This window comes from Chiroxiphia lanceolata, chromosome 15 (genome assembly GCF_009829145.1).
Source record: "Chiroxiphia lanceolata isolate bChiLan1 chromosome 15, bChiLan1.pri, whole genome shotgun sequence".
In the NCBI taxonomy this organism is placed as follows: Eukaryota; Metazoa; Chordata; class Aves; order Passeriformes; family Pipridae; genus Chiroxiphia; species Chiroxiphia lanceolata.
Window position 1 is genome coordinate 12896860 of NC_045651.1, and position 14299 is coordinate 12911158.

A 14299-nucleotide genomic window follows, 5' to 3' on the forward strand; every position below is an offset into this window, starting at 1 on the left:
ACTTTCTCCTTGCAGATTCCTGACTAAGCCTCCTGTGTGCTATAGAAATACAAATCAAACCTCATGAACCCATCATTTTTCTATGAAGGGCTCAAAGAATTTAATTCTGTTTTTCTAATTATCTCAAGAGTTACTCAAAAGCAAGCAAAAAACAGAGCTAAAATAGATTTAAAAAACTCTTAAATCTGAGGGGAAATTCTACACAAATAAATAGTATAAGGCAGGTAAGTCAGAGGTGTAATGAACTCGAGACAATTATTTTATAACTTCGATTTAATTGGATATAACTTGGCTTCTTGCATTATATTTCAAAATATTAATAGTCAAATGTCTACTTTGCAAAAAGTAGCAGTCTAATTTTGATACTGGCTGGGTAATTCTATGCAGCAGTCTAATGCCTCCTTTTTCTAGTTTTCAGAGATTCTCTAACCTCTTGTGACTTCCCTTAATCCAAGTTGTATTGAGCTGCTTTGACAAAAAGATTTCAGAGAGGAAAACCAGCAGTTTTCATAAACAAATACTGGCAACGTTCAAATACAGGCATCAATTGTGACAAAGGGAATGGGGCATTTTCATTTTGCTCCCATTTATATCGAAAAGAAAAAATTTCTGAGTAATCCAACATAAGTGACAAGATACAAAGAACAGGATAAGGCGGGAGAACATTTTTCACAGCACTGGAGTGATGACTACACCTATGAGGTCAAGGGCTAAATATACAAGAAACTTCAATATTGCCATGCTATGCAACTCTCAGTTCAACTTTCAGCCTTGCAATTCCCACAGTGGGGCCTGTGTCCATGAGTAAAGTGTGTGGGCACCTTCAGGATCATATTCAAAACAACTGGGAACAACAGGCTTTTGACCTGATTTCTCCTGGTCTTGGGTATGTGCCTCATGTGCAACGTGGCCTCTGTATTGCACATGAATCACTCATACCTGTTTGCACACTTTCATGCCTGAGCTGTTCCTCTCAAACACAGAGCAGGAAGGCAAATAACACACTTCTCTATTATTTTCCATGGTCAAAGCAGGAGGCAAAGTCAACTGAGGGCTGCATCTACTGCACTGCAGCCCTTGAGTAAAAGCCATCAATGATCCCTGAGGAAGAACAGCAGGGCACCATCCTCCTCCTCCTCTCCCCTTCACCTCAGGGCTTCAAATGCAAGTACCCAGAGTCCCACATGGCTCGTGCAGAACTCGGGGCTGAGAGCTGTGCTCTGACCTCAGTGTCCTTCACAAGAGGTTCTTGATGCCAAGGGTGGCTGCTGGGCTTCTGGGGGGAGAAGGAGGTGGCAAGAGCTATCCAGAAGAAAAACGTGAGCACACACTCCAGGGGCTTGACTGGCAAGAACTCTGGACCCACGATGTCAAGTCTGGAGCAAATCAGCTGATTCCTGAGGATCCTTCTCTGCCTCAGCCCTTAAATCCACTTAGGCTCAAATTCCCAAAAAGTTGGGTACCAACATCTCTCATTTCCTGGGGTTTTCTAGTTCACCCTGAGCACACGAATACTTACATTACAGAAACAGTCACGGATTCAAAGGGACAATAATTTTCTAAATGAAGAAGAAATTAAGGGAAACATACACAGAAAAGCACCAGTTGTTCCCTCGGTTAAACCTTCACTGATTTGGAAGACAGCACGTCAGCTACATACAGATAACCCTAAAAATAACTATTTTCCATTCCTACCCTAAAACTGATCCATAAACCACTACATTTCTCATGTTCTGTCCATTCAGCTTTTTCCTCACACAACCATATTTCTTCCACTTCATCCTGCAGCACTGGTCCCACTAATCACTGACATATGCTCCAGCACAGAGCATTTCCTCTGGCATGCTTTAAAAAGAAGCACTGTCACCAGAGCAATATAAGTGCTGGCAAATATGGTCTGTCAGGTTTTGTTTTCAAGGACTATAAAAATAGACTTCACTGCATTAGGCTGGAAAACTCATACCCTCTAGAAATAATTTTTAAAACAAGTTTTCACATGACTTGTTATTGTTTTCAAATATCCAGAGAGAAAATCTGTACTTTTCTATTTAATTTCACATTTTTTGGGTTAAGCCAATATTTGAGTTCTTTTATATGACTGACAATTCCCAGCTAATTTATCAGCAATGCCAGTGCTCTCTGCTCACGTACATCAATTCCCAGATTCTCAGATGCAGTTCTACCATGAGCAGCCTCTTACTATAAAAATATCAGCACTTGAAAAACCACAAGACATCACCTGTTTCCAGAGCTTAGGCCTTTCACTCATGATGATCAGTATTAGTTTATGCTGATAACAGCTTTGTCCAAAATGCATGAAAAAGAATCTTGGCACAGGTAGAGGTTCAAGACGTTTTCCTGTCAGTTTGTAATTGCTTTGTCAAGGACTCTTTTTCTGTAATCAGCAGGCCCAAGCTCCTATTTGCAGGAAATATGATGAATGAAAACTTGTTATCTTTTATACACAGATACCCTGCAGCAAACAAAATCAAGGACAACACAAGCAGGACCTTCACACACTGCAGATAAGACTTTCCCAATTTTCCACATCCCCCTCAGTAGAGCCCACAACTCACGTCTGAAGATCAGAAACAATCTGGGGCAGAAGGGGTAAAGAACCACATTTCCAAAAATCAGCAGCAAATTGGCAACAATGATTATCTGAATAGTTTTCTGGTCTTCATGCATACAGTTGAGCCAGTTTCTGCACCAAAATCCCAGGTCTTCCAATACTTTGCAGATATTTTTGCACTTTACTTCCGTGCCCTCAGTATCAAACAAACAAAATAATGTTGAGAAGTATCATTCCAAACACTTTAATTGTACCAATATGACTTCTTTACTGCTGGGATCGAGACCTGTGAGCAGATACCGGTTTTCTGAAGGGAGATTTCTCTTTCCAGGCTAAATTAGTACCTTGAAACAGTTTCCAAAACGGCCACACACACATAAAAAATAGGCAGCATGCAGCAGCAAAACATCAACAGGAGTTTCAGATATTTCTAACACAGTAAACCAAGGCCTGAGAATCAAAGGGAAGTGGCAGTCCAGAGTATATTTGGTGGATCAGCAAAACCAACATAAGCAGGAGTGGGGAAAAAAAAAAAAAAAAAGAGTTACCCCTTATTACTTGGCTATCACACATGAAACACTGGCAACAGGCCACCTGGAAGACAAATGAGAAGACAGGAGATAATCACAGGGTTCACTTCTTTTTGAGATCCTGAATAAGCCTGTTACATAGTGGCTAACATGAAGTGACAGTCAGGCTAAATTTAAGTGACCTTCTGTAATGTTACAGAAAATAACTTACATGCCTAACAGAAGCCCTTTACAACATCATTATGTCTGTATTTATCTAGTTTTAGGGGTTCTGATTTTCTTTAGGGAGGGAATATATTTTGCTTGTACTTACCTGAGCTGCAAGTACAGTCTCTAAAGAGAGCCACTTCCAAGGAAGCAGAGTTAAGATTAAAGTCAGTCTGAGCAGAAATGAAGGAGCTGCTCACTCTTTTAAAAATAATAAAAAACCTCCGAAACCCAAAAAAAAAAAAAAATCTTATGGGATGCCAGTCCTGGTTACGTGGTTATTTTTATATCATACCCTAGATCAAAGTCAACTAAGACTCTTATTTTTCAAAGGAACATCACACTCTAAGTCATCTTTGAAAACTTTGCTCTAAACATTAAGAACACTCAAACTCTGTTTCACCTGTTTTATTTATTAAGAAACAGCTCATGCTTACTAGTCCCTGTGAACATTTCTTCTTTGGACTTCATCTGAAGGCTGAGAAACGTTAGGGAAGCTCAAGAAAGGGAAAAACTACCTCTTTGCCATCATGGAGAAAAACTATCTCCCTAGTGTTATGAACTAGCTAAAAGTAACCTCCCAAATGGATCTGAACACAAGTAAAGGTAACTTATACAAAGACAAGCTTATGTGATCTTCCACTGGAAAAAAACAAGACTGGCTACTAGAGGTTTTAAATGTTAAATCTTCTGAATAATCATAAGCAAAGACGGAGAACAAGATGACTTTTCCTTTGAAAAGTCACCTTAGCTTGCACACACAACTGCAAGCAAAGGATTTCAGGCTTTAGAGATCAAGCAGAGCAGAACTTTTCATAGCAACCTAATCTTGTAAAAATCGTTGTTCAAGAGGGCAAAAGCAAAGCAGCTCTGCATGGAGGAGGAACAGCTGACAGCGCATCCAGATCTGGTAAAGCCCCAAAACATCACAAGACTTTGACTAACAAAGAAAAAATGCCAATCTAATCAGATTTTTTGGAATGGGAGAGTATACAAACAAGAAAGAACATTTCATGCATCCAGAAAGTTCCTGCAGGAGACAGGCTGATTTACTGTTATTCTGTGAATCTTTTATTTTTATGATCAAATAGCTCTCCAGCAGGAAGACAGTTCATTTATAGGCATTCTAAATAAAGACACTAGTTCAAATATTTGTTTGAAATTTAACCCTTTTGCTGGTTATTATTTCAGTAAATAGCTGCAGTTTCTGTGTATTTAAAAAAGTATTCTGAAATGCCTTTGGGAAGTTTCACTTCAGCAGTTGCCTTGTGATCTGCAACCACACAGAACAGGACAAGGTCTGTCTTTGAAAGCTACATCAGGGAAACACGTCAGGTCACTCACTGCTACATCAGCTACACGTGACAAACACATGAGAAATACACATTAGTGTTGAGGGATAAGGCTTTGAAGAGAAATTAGTTATCTCCCTGCAGAAGCAATGCTCAGCTTAGCAGGGAAGGATGCCAGCATTCACTGTCTTGAGAGACAGTTTTTAGAAGTTGCTTTCTGCTACTTCTGCTAATCGCAAAGAGAAAAGTATTAAAGCTGAAAAATTAATAAGAAGTCACAACTGGAAGACAGTCAACTTATTTGGTGACATTAAGAGTGACTTTCTCCACCAGACTGGGCAGCACTACACAGTCAAGCCCTCGCTGCCTTCAACCTCCTTCCCTTCCTTTGCTTTCTACTTCTGGCCAAGGGAAGAACCATAATATCCACAGGAGTGACAGGAATTTGCTTAAAACAGGGTTTCCATTTTAAACTCTCAGGTTTTCTGAATGTACTCATGAGGGACACTACTCACAATAGCTGGCAGCCTGCATTTCCAAGAAAATGACAGGCAGACTGCATAAAACCTTTTTATTCTTGTGAGCTACAGATGATATGCCATTAATGGTCATCAGCCTTAGAAAGATAACTTACCCAAGCAGGCAGGTATGAAGAAGTTTCAGAGGAAACTCCATGAGAGGGATAGTGGAGACTTTAGTTGTAATGAAATCAACAACTTTTCTAATGAAGCAAGTTTCTTCCTTGGATATTGGCAAGACCGGAGCACCACTTATACTCCACTGTAACTGTGGTTAAAAAGCCTTAATTATAGATATATGCTCTAGAGAGCTCTCTTATAACCTGGAGCTAAGATTAGAGAAAATGAAGGAACTGTAAAAGGGCAGAGAAGAGAGCTAATTATTTAGAAAGAAAAGCAAATTTAAGGACCAAGAAATGGTAGACCTCCCCTCTTTGAAGCTGCAATTTAAAGCTTTATCAAGTTTATGAACAATAAGAAGATATGTCAAGTGACCCATTTCTTATATTTTAGGGGGTGCACAGGACTCTGGATTCAGATCTGCCAGCAGATCTCAGACACAGCAGAAGTTACTCTTCTACCCAGGCATTTAAAAAGGAGGGCTGTCTGGCAACTCATTGTGCTATGTATTGATTTACTGATCTGTAGCTTTCTCCAATCGTTTGCCAGACCCTCTAAATCTAACAAAAGAGGCACAGTCTGACAAGTCAGCCATAATTTGATATCCAGTACTACTTATATTCTTAACAAAGCTGTGTAGATAAACACTCCATTCCTTGTTACCTATCCGTCATCTAGCCAGGGTAACACAAATGCAGGAAATACCACCATGAGTGTGGGTTACACTGATAGAAAAGATATCATTGCCACTGACAGGTCAGGCTTCATGTTGAATAAAGCAGGACCAGTAGCACTTATTTGCTCCCTGCGTTGTAAGAAGTCATGACAACAGGCCAAATCGGAAGGTAAAGCCACAGACTCAACACAGACTTAAACAAATAACAGAGAATATGGAAGTTTTTTCACTGCCAACAAGACAAAAGTCAATCCGAAAGCAGAATATAAAAAAATCAAAATTAGAAAGTAGGGGCTATTATCCCTGGATTTGGAAATTAGGCATCACACTGTTACATTCTTGAAAGTGACTCAGGCACCAGGACTTATTCAGGAATCTGTGAAACCCGATAAACAGATTCACACATAGGTTCACACTATCCCTTAACTGTTAAAAATCTCCACCAACAGCTATTGGTTTTGCACAGGATCTGGGACCTGAAGGCAAGTCAGAATGTCTTTTTATAGTAGAGGAATCCCAGGCCAAGCTGTATTCAGAAGGAATATGTGAGTGGCCAAACTGCACTAGGACTGACTGAAATCATTCTGTCCAGGGATGATAGCTCAGGTTAAGACAAAGTGCAAATGTAGGGTAGAAAGACTATTCCCGATTCCAGAATAGGAAGAGATAGATACAAAGTTAACATAAAGTAACTATTCAGTTTCAACTCAATCTACCTCAGTCTGACTAAAGTAAATGAATGACTCTTCAAATAATCATTAATATCTGCTTCCCACCACAGTATAGCCCACCAGAACAGCCAGCTTTTGATCCATTCAGCCATGGAAAAATTTCTTTCTAGTTTTCTAGAAAAGGTGATCCAGAAGAAAACGTACACACAGACTCAGGTCACTTGACCTGAGTGGATCTATTACTATTAAAAGATTTCATTTGCACAAAGTGACTGCAGCCACCTCTCTCCCAATGTGTACGCAGGATTATTTATGCTACTATTGAACAAAAGCACCGCTAACTTGGGTTACTCTGCAGAGTTAACAGGATGGAAACATGAAGCATGATGGACACTAGAGAAAGAGAGTGTCCTCTGATGGCAAATATCACAGCAGCTCTGTTTACAGGAGCATTTACACTGCACTGAAGTACCACGAAGCAGCACAGCGCACTCCAGTTGAGGTGCACTCCATAAAAGCCTACCAGCGACAGCTCCACTAAAATCCACAGGATAACAAGGTTGCAGGTTGAAACATCTGCTTTCATAGGGAATCAAAACAAATTTCTGCAGCATATTTTTTTTTTCTAGTGATATTTCAAGCACACAGTGGAATCCCTCCTACCAACTCCTAATGCACCCACCAGCTCTGTACTTCCCAGAAGGAAGCTGAAGGCTGCCTGCCTGTGTCACCTGGTACAGGAAAAGGTTGCACAGAAGCAGAAACAGGAGCAGAGAGCAGCCTGCTTTAACAGCTGGATACAATTTCCTCACTGTTTGAGTTCGACAGGATCTGTTCTTACCCACTGTAAGTGAGGTTACAGTTGGCTCCACAAAGGAGCAAATACAGAGCGACAGGAAGGTACACTGCAGTTCATCTTTTTGTAGTGATGCCTGTAACTGTACTCAAACAGGGAGGAGAAGATGACACCACATAACTAAAAGTCTGGTTGATAGCATTTTTCTGCCTAATTTCACCAACACTCATCAGGGTGGTTATAAACTTCCTGTTAGTTTTGCAGTCCTCTTAGTCAAATACATGGCAGTTATCTGGCAGGAAATTTACAACTCTAGTTGCTCTTAAATCTTGCTGTCTCTCACAATTTGATTCATATTCATACAGGAAAAACACACAGCTCTGGAGATCACCACATGATTTTCACTAGCGACCTAAAGTGTAGTCCAGATGCCAGGAACCAAAAAGTTTTGCTGCAGAAACCTTCCTTCTACGAAGAGAGGTCACCATTGTAGTGATTAAGAATTGCATGTAGAGCATGTTTGAATGGTGAAACAGAACCACTTTTCCAACAACAGGACCTGCTCCATAATAAGGAACACCAAGTATAATAAACCTTTTATTTTCACAAAGCATAGGAGACCTACAATAGAGCCCATTTGTTCATTCAGGCCTGTGCTGCCATTACAGAAGATTACCACACTGAGACCTTGACTGAAGGCCACTGAAAGCTCCAGTTTCTTAATAAACACTTTTTCCAAATTTTACTTTGCACTTTACAGCTGTGAGATGGTTTAGACACTTCACATTCACTTCAGCTTGCTTTGCCAATCAAGAGTACAAGCCATACTTTTCTAGTTCAGGACACCCTGCTTGTTTCACAAGTGCACTGAAGTGATCAACTGCAGACTAGCCCATGCTGGGAATCAGTCACTCTTAAATTAAAACAGGTTTGTTCAGCTCTAGCACTTGCACTTCAGTCCTTAGATGCCGATTGTTTTACACGATACTTAGAAAATAAGCTTTTCAAAGTTCTCCTTTACATGAGCTCATGAGTGACTGGCAAACACAACTGCCAACGTGGCAATCTCCAAGAGGTCTGTGAGGAGCCAAGCCCCAGACAGGAGCAGCAGGAAGGTCTAGGACATGACCAGTCTAATTGACAAAGCAATCTGCCCAGGATGTACAGGGAGCTGGTTGTTCTATTTACCTCTGGCTGGCAGAGAGCAGAAAGGTTTTCCTCTCACTTTTCCCTTCTCCTCACTCCACAGCCTTGGCAGCACAGAATCTGTTGTTTAACAGACATCCTCTTCCTTATCAGCTTTTGCCAACAACAACATGACGCTGACAAACCCTGACAACTTCACAGCTGCCCCCGGGGTCAGAACAGCAAAGCCCATCATCTTCCTCTGCTGAGGAGGCCACAGCAGCAGCATCACTCCTCACTCAGCTCATCACTAGGACTACATTTTCATCAATAGTGGCTGGAAACTTTAAGCTCAATTGCACGAAAGCCAAAGTTTATGACTCCAAACTCTCCAAAAGCAGCATTCTCACAAACCCTTTTTCAATCACAGGTTTGCAGTTGGTTTCTCATTCCCAAGGAAGCAGAAGGCAGGAGCACCCCACTTCAGCCTGCTGGCAGCAGAGGGCACCACACAATCACCGATGTGATTTATACACTTCCATCATGCTCCTGAGTTAATTTATAGAGCACAAATTACTGCTACAACAAGCTACAGGGCGACTCCATAAAGCATTCATCATATCAGATAAAAACGCACTGCCATGAAAGGCAGCTAATTTGCTACAGCACTTTCAGCCAGCAATTCAAAGAAAAATGTTCAAGCTTAGTATCTCTCTGAGTTCAATGCCACATTCCCAGAAAAGCAGGTATCACATAGAGTGAGGATCTCCAGCCTGACCACAGAGGTGCAGAGCAGTATCTCTGCAGAGCATCAGAAGTCATGTAAATACTTGCATTAGCCCAAACATCAACCACCAGCCCACAACCCAACTGGTCCATTGTTTCCATACTGCAACACTACACACACATCAATTAAACATTTTGGCTGAGGATGCTCAGCAGTCTCTGAGGCAGACAGCAGAGATCCAAGAGACAAAAGGAATAGCTGCATCTCTTTCGCTGCTTCTTCCTACCCCCACACCTACAGATCATATGTTTTTACTTATTGAATACTTGTTAAAAAAAGAAAAAGATGAAACGACAAAAAAGTCAATCTGCGTTCCATGAGCACGCTGACACTCATAGTGGTGAGCAAACAGTGCAGTCATGAAGTCTAAGGAGCTTCTAAGCTGTCAGCAAAACAGTACCACGTTACCACCATCCACATCTAAAGCCAAACCTGTTACGTGCACCATGAAAAAAGGACTTCCCAGATCATCTCATTTGCTCAGTGACTGTACATAGTGACAGAGGCCACTTCTGAGCCCACAGCTGGACTGAGGATTCACTCAATGCATCAGCTTTTCTAAAGAGATCTGCAGGACAGCCAAGACCTTCATGCCTTAAGGCCATCCCTTCTCTGTAGAGCAAAAAGGGCCCCACAGAGCTGCAAAAGAACAAACCCGAAGGTAGAAGGAAAGAGCACAGACCTCACCCTCCTTATTAAAGCAATACACTATTTTCAACCACCATAATGTTTCCCCTGAACATGTAAATACAGAAGCAATTAGCTGCCTAGGCACTTCCACAGAAACCATTTAGAATAATCTCCCCTAGAATATATTTACACGGTTTCTGATTGCTTAATTTTCTGACACGTTTGTTACAGGCACTAGAAATATTAAATAAAGCAAAATCATCTATAGTGATATATTACTATTCTGAAGGTAGCATTCAGCACAGATAGACAACAAGAACTCCTAGCTGGTTTCAAATTTCAGAATTTTAGCATCACAACTCACTGTTCTAGGAATTGCTTTATAGCTTTAATTCAGCTGTTTCTTAAAACCTTTTTCCCCCTTTGCTCTTACTCTGAAAGATAAAACTAGTGACTGAAACAGCAGACACCATTTAAAGAGAAAGAATGAGCCTGGACAGAGATTTCATTGAGAAGCTCAGTTCTGCAGTACATAGGAAATGTCCTCAATTCAAAGATTACGCTTCACAAAAAGGCAAATTAAAGCCAGAAACAGAAGAAAATCTTTTCTGACTGCTATGAATATAATTTTTTATTATTATTGCCTCCTCTCATCTGGAGTTTTTTTTATTAAGAAGTCAGCTCTTCTGAATGGCTACAGGAACAGGCAGACAAACAGCATATTCATTTACAAGCTGGAAGTTGATTAGTAAGTACAAAACCCATGAATGCTTGTCAGGACCAAGAAAGAGAGGCTGGAATCACTGAATGTGAGGATGCCCAAAAAACTCTCTGCAGTCAGCTGGCAGATACCTCTATGACAACAGTAAAACAAACCCACACAACTAAACAAAAAAACAAAATCACATTTAGTTTGTTTTTATTCTGCTTCATTTGAAATTATTTTTACCAAGACAGCCCATTGTCCTTTAGGGTATGTTTTCCCTTGCTCAGTGTAACTAGAGATATCATTTCAGGGCCAAATCCTTCAAAAAAACAGGCACATGAAACAAGTATATCTTCACTCGCAGACCCCCTGGAGCTCATAACTCCACGTTAATTAGACTGGAAGATGAAGCCTTCAGCCTAAAACCCAGTAACTCTGATTTACACAAGTGCAGAGAGATTTTATTGCAAATTTTCCTGCTGTACAGACATTTCCCGCCCAGCTCAACACACCATCAAAACAAAAGCAGATCTCAATTCACTGACAGCTGCCACACTTTAAAGAGACATAGAAAAATGGAGTCGACATTGTGTACAACATGGGCAGCACAGGATGTCTAAATACTGAGAACACTGCACAGACACGGGAATCAGCAGGGAGGTACTGCCTGGCTCACAGCTACCCATAGCCCACAGCACAAGGACAATTTTGGAAGACCAAAAATATTAAAAGTCAGCTCGTCACTTTGAAGCCTCCTAAGAATAATTACCGACTTCCTCCTCATTACCTCTGGAGGACACATGATTTTACAAAGGTCTTTCATTTTGCCAGAACATCACGCCACATGAAGCCATGGAGCAGGACCACAGGGCTTGATTTTTACCAGTCAGGCAAAATAGATTCCTTGCATCCCATGGAAATACAAGCATAAAGCAGTAACATCAGGAACACCAGACATTAAATGACCACTGTGTATGTCAAAGAGACTTCTGTGCAGGTCTGAGGACTCACTACAGGTTTATGTTTTATGGTAGGCAACAGCTGAACCCTTTCCCTACCAGCATGGGACATTACAAAGCTATAAGCATGGTTACATCCAGACTTGCACTAAATGCTTGAATTTGAAAAAGCATTCCTCGTGGGGGAAAAAAAGAGCTCAGTCCCATTTTGACTACAGCTCTTAGAGAGCATTCTCTCCCCCATAGCAGAAATTGTCACAGCAGGTTTCTCCACCTTTATGGTGCAGTTATAGCAGCAAGTCTCCGAGGAGGGAAAGATTTAGACAACTAAGAGTTTTAAGTGGTTTTGAACAAGCAAAGCCTTGGAGAGTGACAGCTGAACTGATAGTTACACACTGACAATTCAAGCTTTTAAGTCCCAATCATTTTTAATGATACAAAGCCAAACCCAGAAGGGGACAAAGTAATTACGGAGCCAAAAGTAACTGCAGCTAAATGGAGCTTCCAAATGTCTAATTTGGGTGATCCAGCCTTCCTGACTCACACACTGTGCAGAAAGGTTTGGCTGTGAAATTTACTACTACACCAGTGGGACAAGAAAAGAATGCTCTCATACGTTACAACATCCTGAGGCCACGTATACAATAGGCATCCTCTGCCTCTAAGGAAGAGTTATCCGCTTCTCTTTTCCCAAAGGAGAATCACTCTACGGACATAATCTTCAAGCTCCATCTCGTACTTTCTGCTAGCCCTCGCCCTAAGCTCTGCTGTAACAGGTAACAGGTGATGTTTGCTCCCCACACCTTTCCAAGGCAGGTGAAGAGACGTGGCAGTGAGGCACACCCTTGGAAGGTGGAATTGCTGTCCTTTCCTATGCAAGGATGGGAGAAGCTCTCCTTCCTTACTCCTTGGCGCAAAAAGCAAAGACCTTGCACTACTCCCTTACCGAGCTCAGCCAAAAAAAAAAAAAAAAAAAAGGCAAGCAGAGCCTCCCGTTCCCGCAAGAAAGTACTTGCGCTCCCCGTCCAACCCAGGCACAGGATGGAGAAAACAGCTCAGGATACACAAAACAGCTCCTTCCTGGGGAACACAGCAACCCACCACCGCTCCCCTCCCTCGCCCCTTCCTCTTTGGGGGCGGCCGTCGCTCCTCACCCCCCACCCCTGCCGAGGTGACAGGAGGGACGCGCCCAGCCCCGCGCACCCCCCGAGCGATGGAGCCCCCCCGGGCCCGCTCCCAGCGGCTCCCCCCGCACACCCGGGGCCGCTCCAACCGCCCCATCGCCGCCACTCACCGGTGCCTCGCCCGCCGCTGCCCCCGCGGCGGCCGCCCCGTCCCCGCCGGCCGCGCCGCCCTCCAGCTGCCGCTCGCGGTACAGGGACCACAGCCCCACGTTGGGCAAGAACACCAGGGCGGCCAGCGCCAGCCCCACCGCCTGCAGCAGCCGCTTCTGCTTCCGCCGCATCGGGGCGGCCGCCGGGAGCGGGGCGAGGAGCGGGACGGGGATGGGGATGGGGAGGAGGGAGCGGTGCCGCCGCCCCCGCCGCGCTCCCAGAGCGCAACTTTCGCCCGCGCTCGGCGGCGGCGCCGGGCGGCAACTCCGGCACTTCCGCTCCGCGCGCGGGGGGCGGGGCCTCGTGGGCACCGCCCCCTCTGCAGGCCCCGCCCACCGCCAGGGAGGCCCCGCCCTCGCCCCCCGCTAATGACCTTCCACTAATGACCCTCCGCTAATGACCCCCCGCTAATGACTCTCCCTTGATGGCTCCCTGAGGAAGTCGCTCCGAGGGTGCCGCGGCTCGGCGGGTGCCTGGGTGGGCGCCGCTGGAGTGCGGTCCGAAGCCGCCGTCGAGGGAGTCGCAGTGGGAAATTGGCTTAAAAGCCCTTAAAAAGGGGTTAACTGGGGCCCCAGGGCTTGCGGGGGGGTAGAGAAGCCCGAAGGACGCTCGCCAGAGGGGTGCCTGTGTTTCCTAAAGGGCTGTGAGTGCCCCCCAGAGGGTACAGGGGCTCCCCCAAGGGCTGCGAGTGCTCCCTAGGGGGGTCCAGGTGCTCCCCAAACGGCTGCAGCTCACCCCACGGTCACACAGCAACTGGGGGACAAGGCTGCTGCCCCTAGAACTCCAAGGATGGAGATGCCGTTGGCCCATCCCCGGCAATACCGACAGGCGGGATCGTTCCAAATCAATCCCCATCCCATTAAAAAGAGATGCTCTTAATTCAGACGCCAATTAAGTCTTTTCTTCTATACCATAAACTAGATAATTTATAGGCACAGGATAGTGTTTTCCTGGGGGGGGGGGGGTTTGGTTTTCTGGAGGTTTGTTGCTTTTCGGGGTTTATTTGTTGCTTTCTGAAAAAGAAAAAAAAGAAAAGAAAAAGAAAGCAACGGCAGCACAGCTTTCCTGAAAACGGGGAGTGGATTCGTTCCTTAATGAAGAGCAGCAGCCCCGGTGCTCAGGCAGATGCTCTGCCAGCAGAACAGCCGCGGCTCGGCAGTGTCAATAGCAGAGCTGTGACAATCCGGTGCCCTACTGGGCACTGGTAAAATAAATATTAGTTCTCTTCCAATGCAAACCCCCGCAGGGAAGTATCTTATATCCTAGAGCAACAACAAAAAGTCTACGTAAACCATTACGCACCCCAGCATTTGCAGCTCTTGCCGCCTTCACCCCACACCAGCAAGTGGATTTTAAACTTAAATAAACTTCCTTAA

General features: G+C 43.8%; 1 protein-coding gene across 1 annotated transcript in view; it reads right to left on the reverse strand.

Annotated features, from left to right (window-relative positions):
* The window catches only part of GALNT10 (polypeptide N-acetylgalactosaminyltransferase 10), an 82062-nt gene extending 68921 nt beyond the window's left edge, over positions 1 to 13141 (reverse strand). Inside the window, exon 1 of the mRNA XM_032703042.1 lies at positions 12884 to 13141. Within this exon, the coding sequence (XP_032558933.1) occupies positions 12884 to 13054 (171 nt within the window). The 5' untranslated portion in view covers positions 13055 to 13141. The remainder of the gene's footprint in view (positions 1 to 12883) is intronic.
* Between the last annotated feature and the right edge of the window lie 1158 nt (positions 13142 to 14299).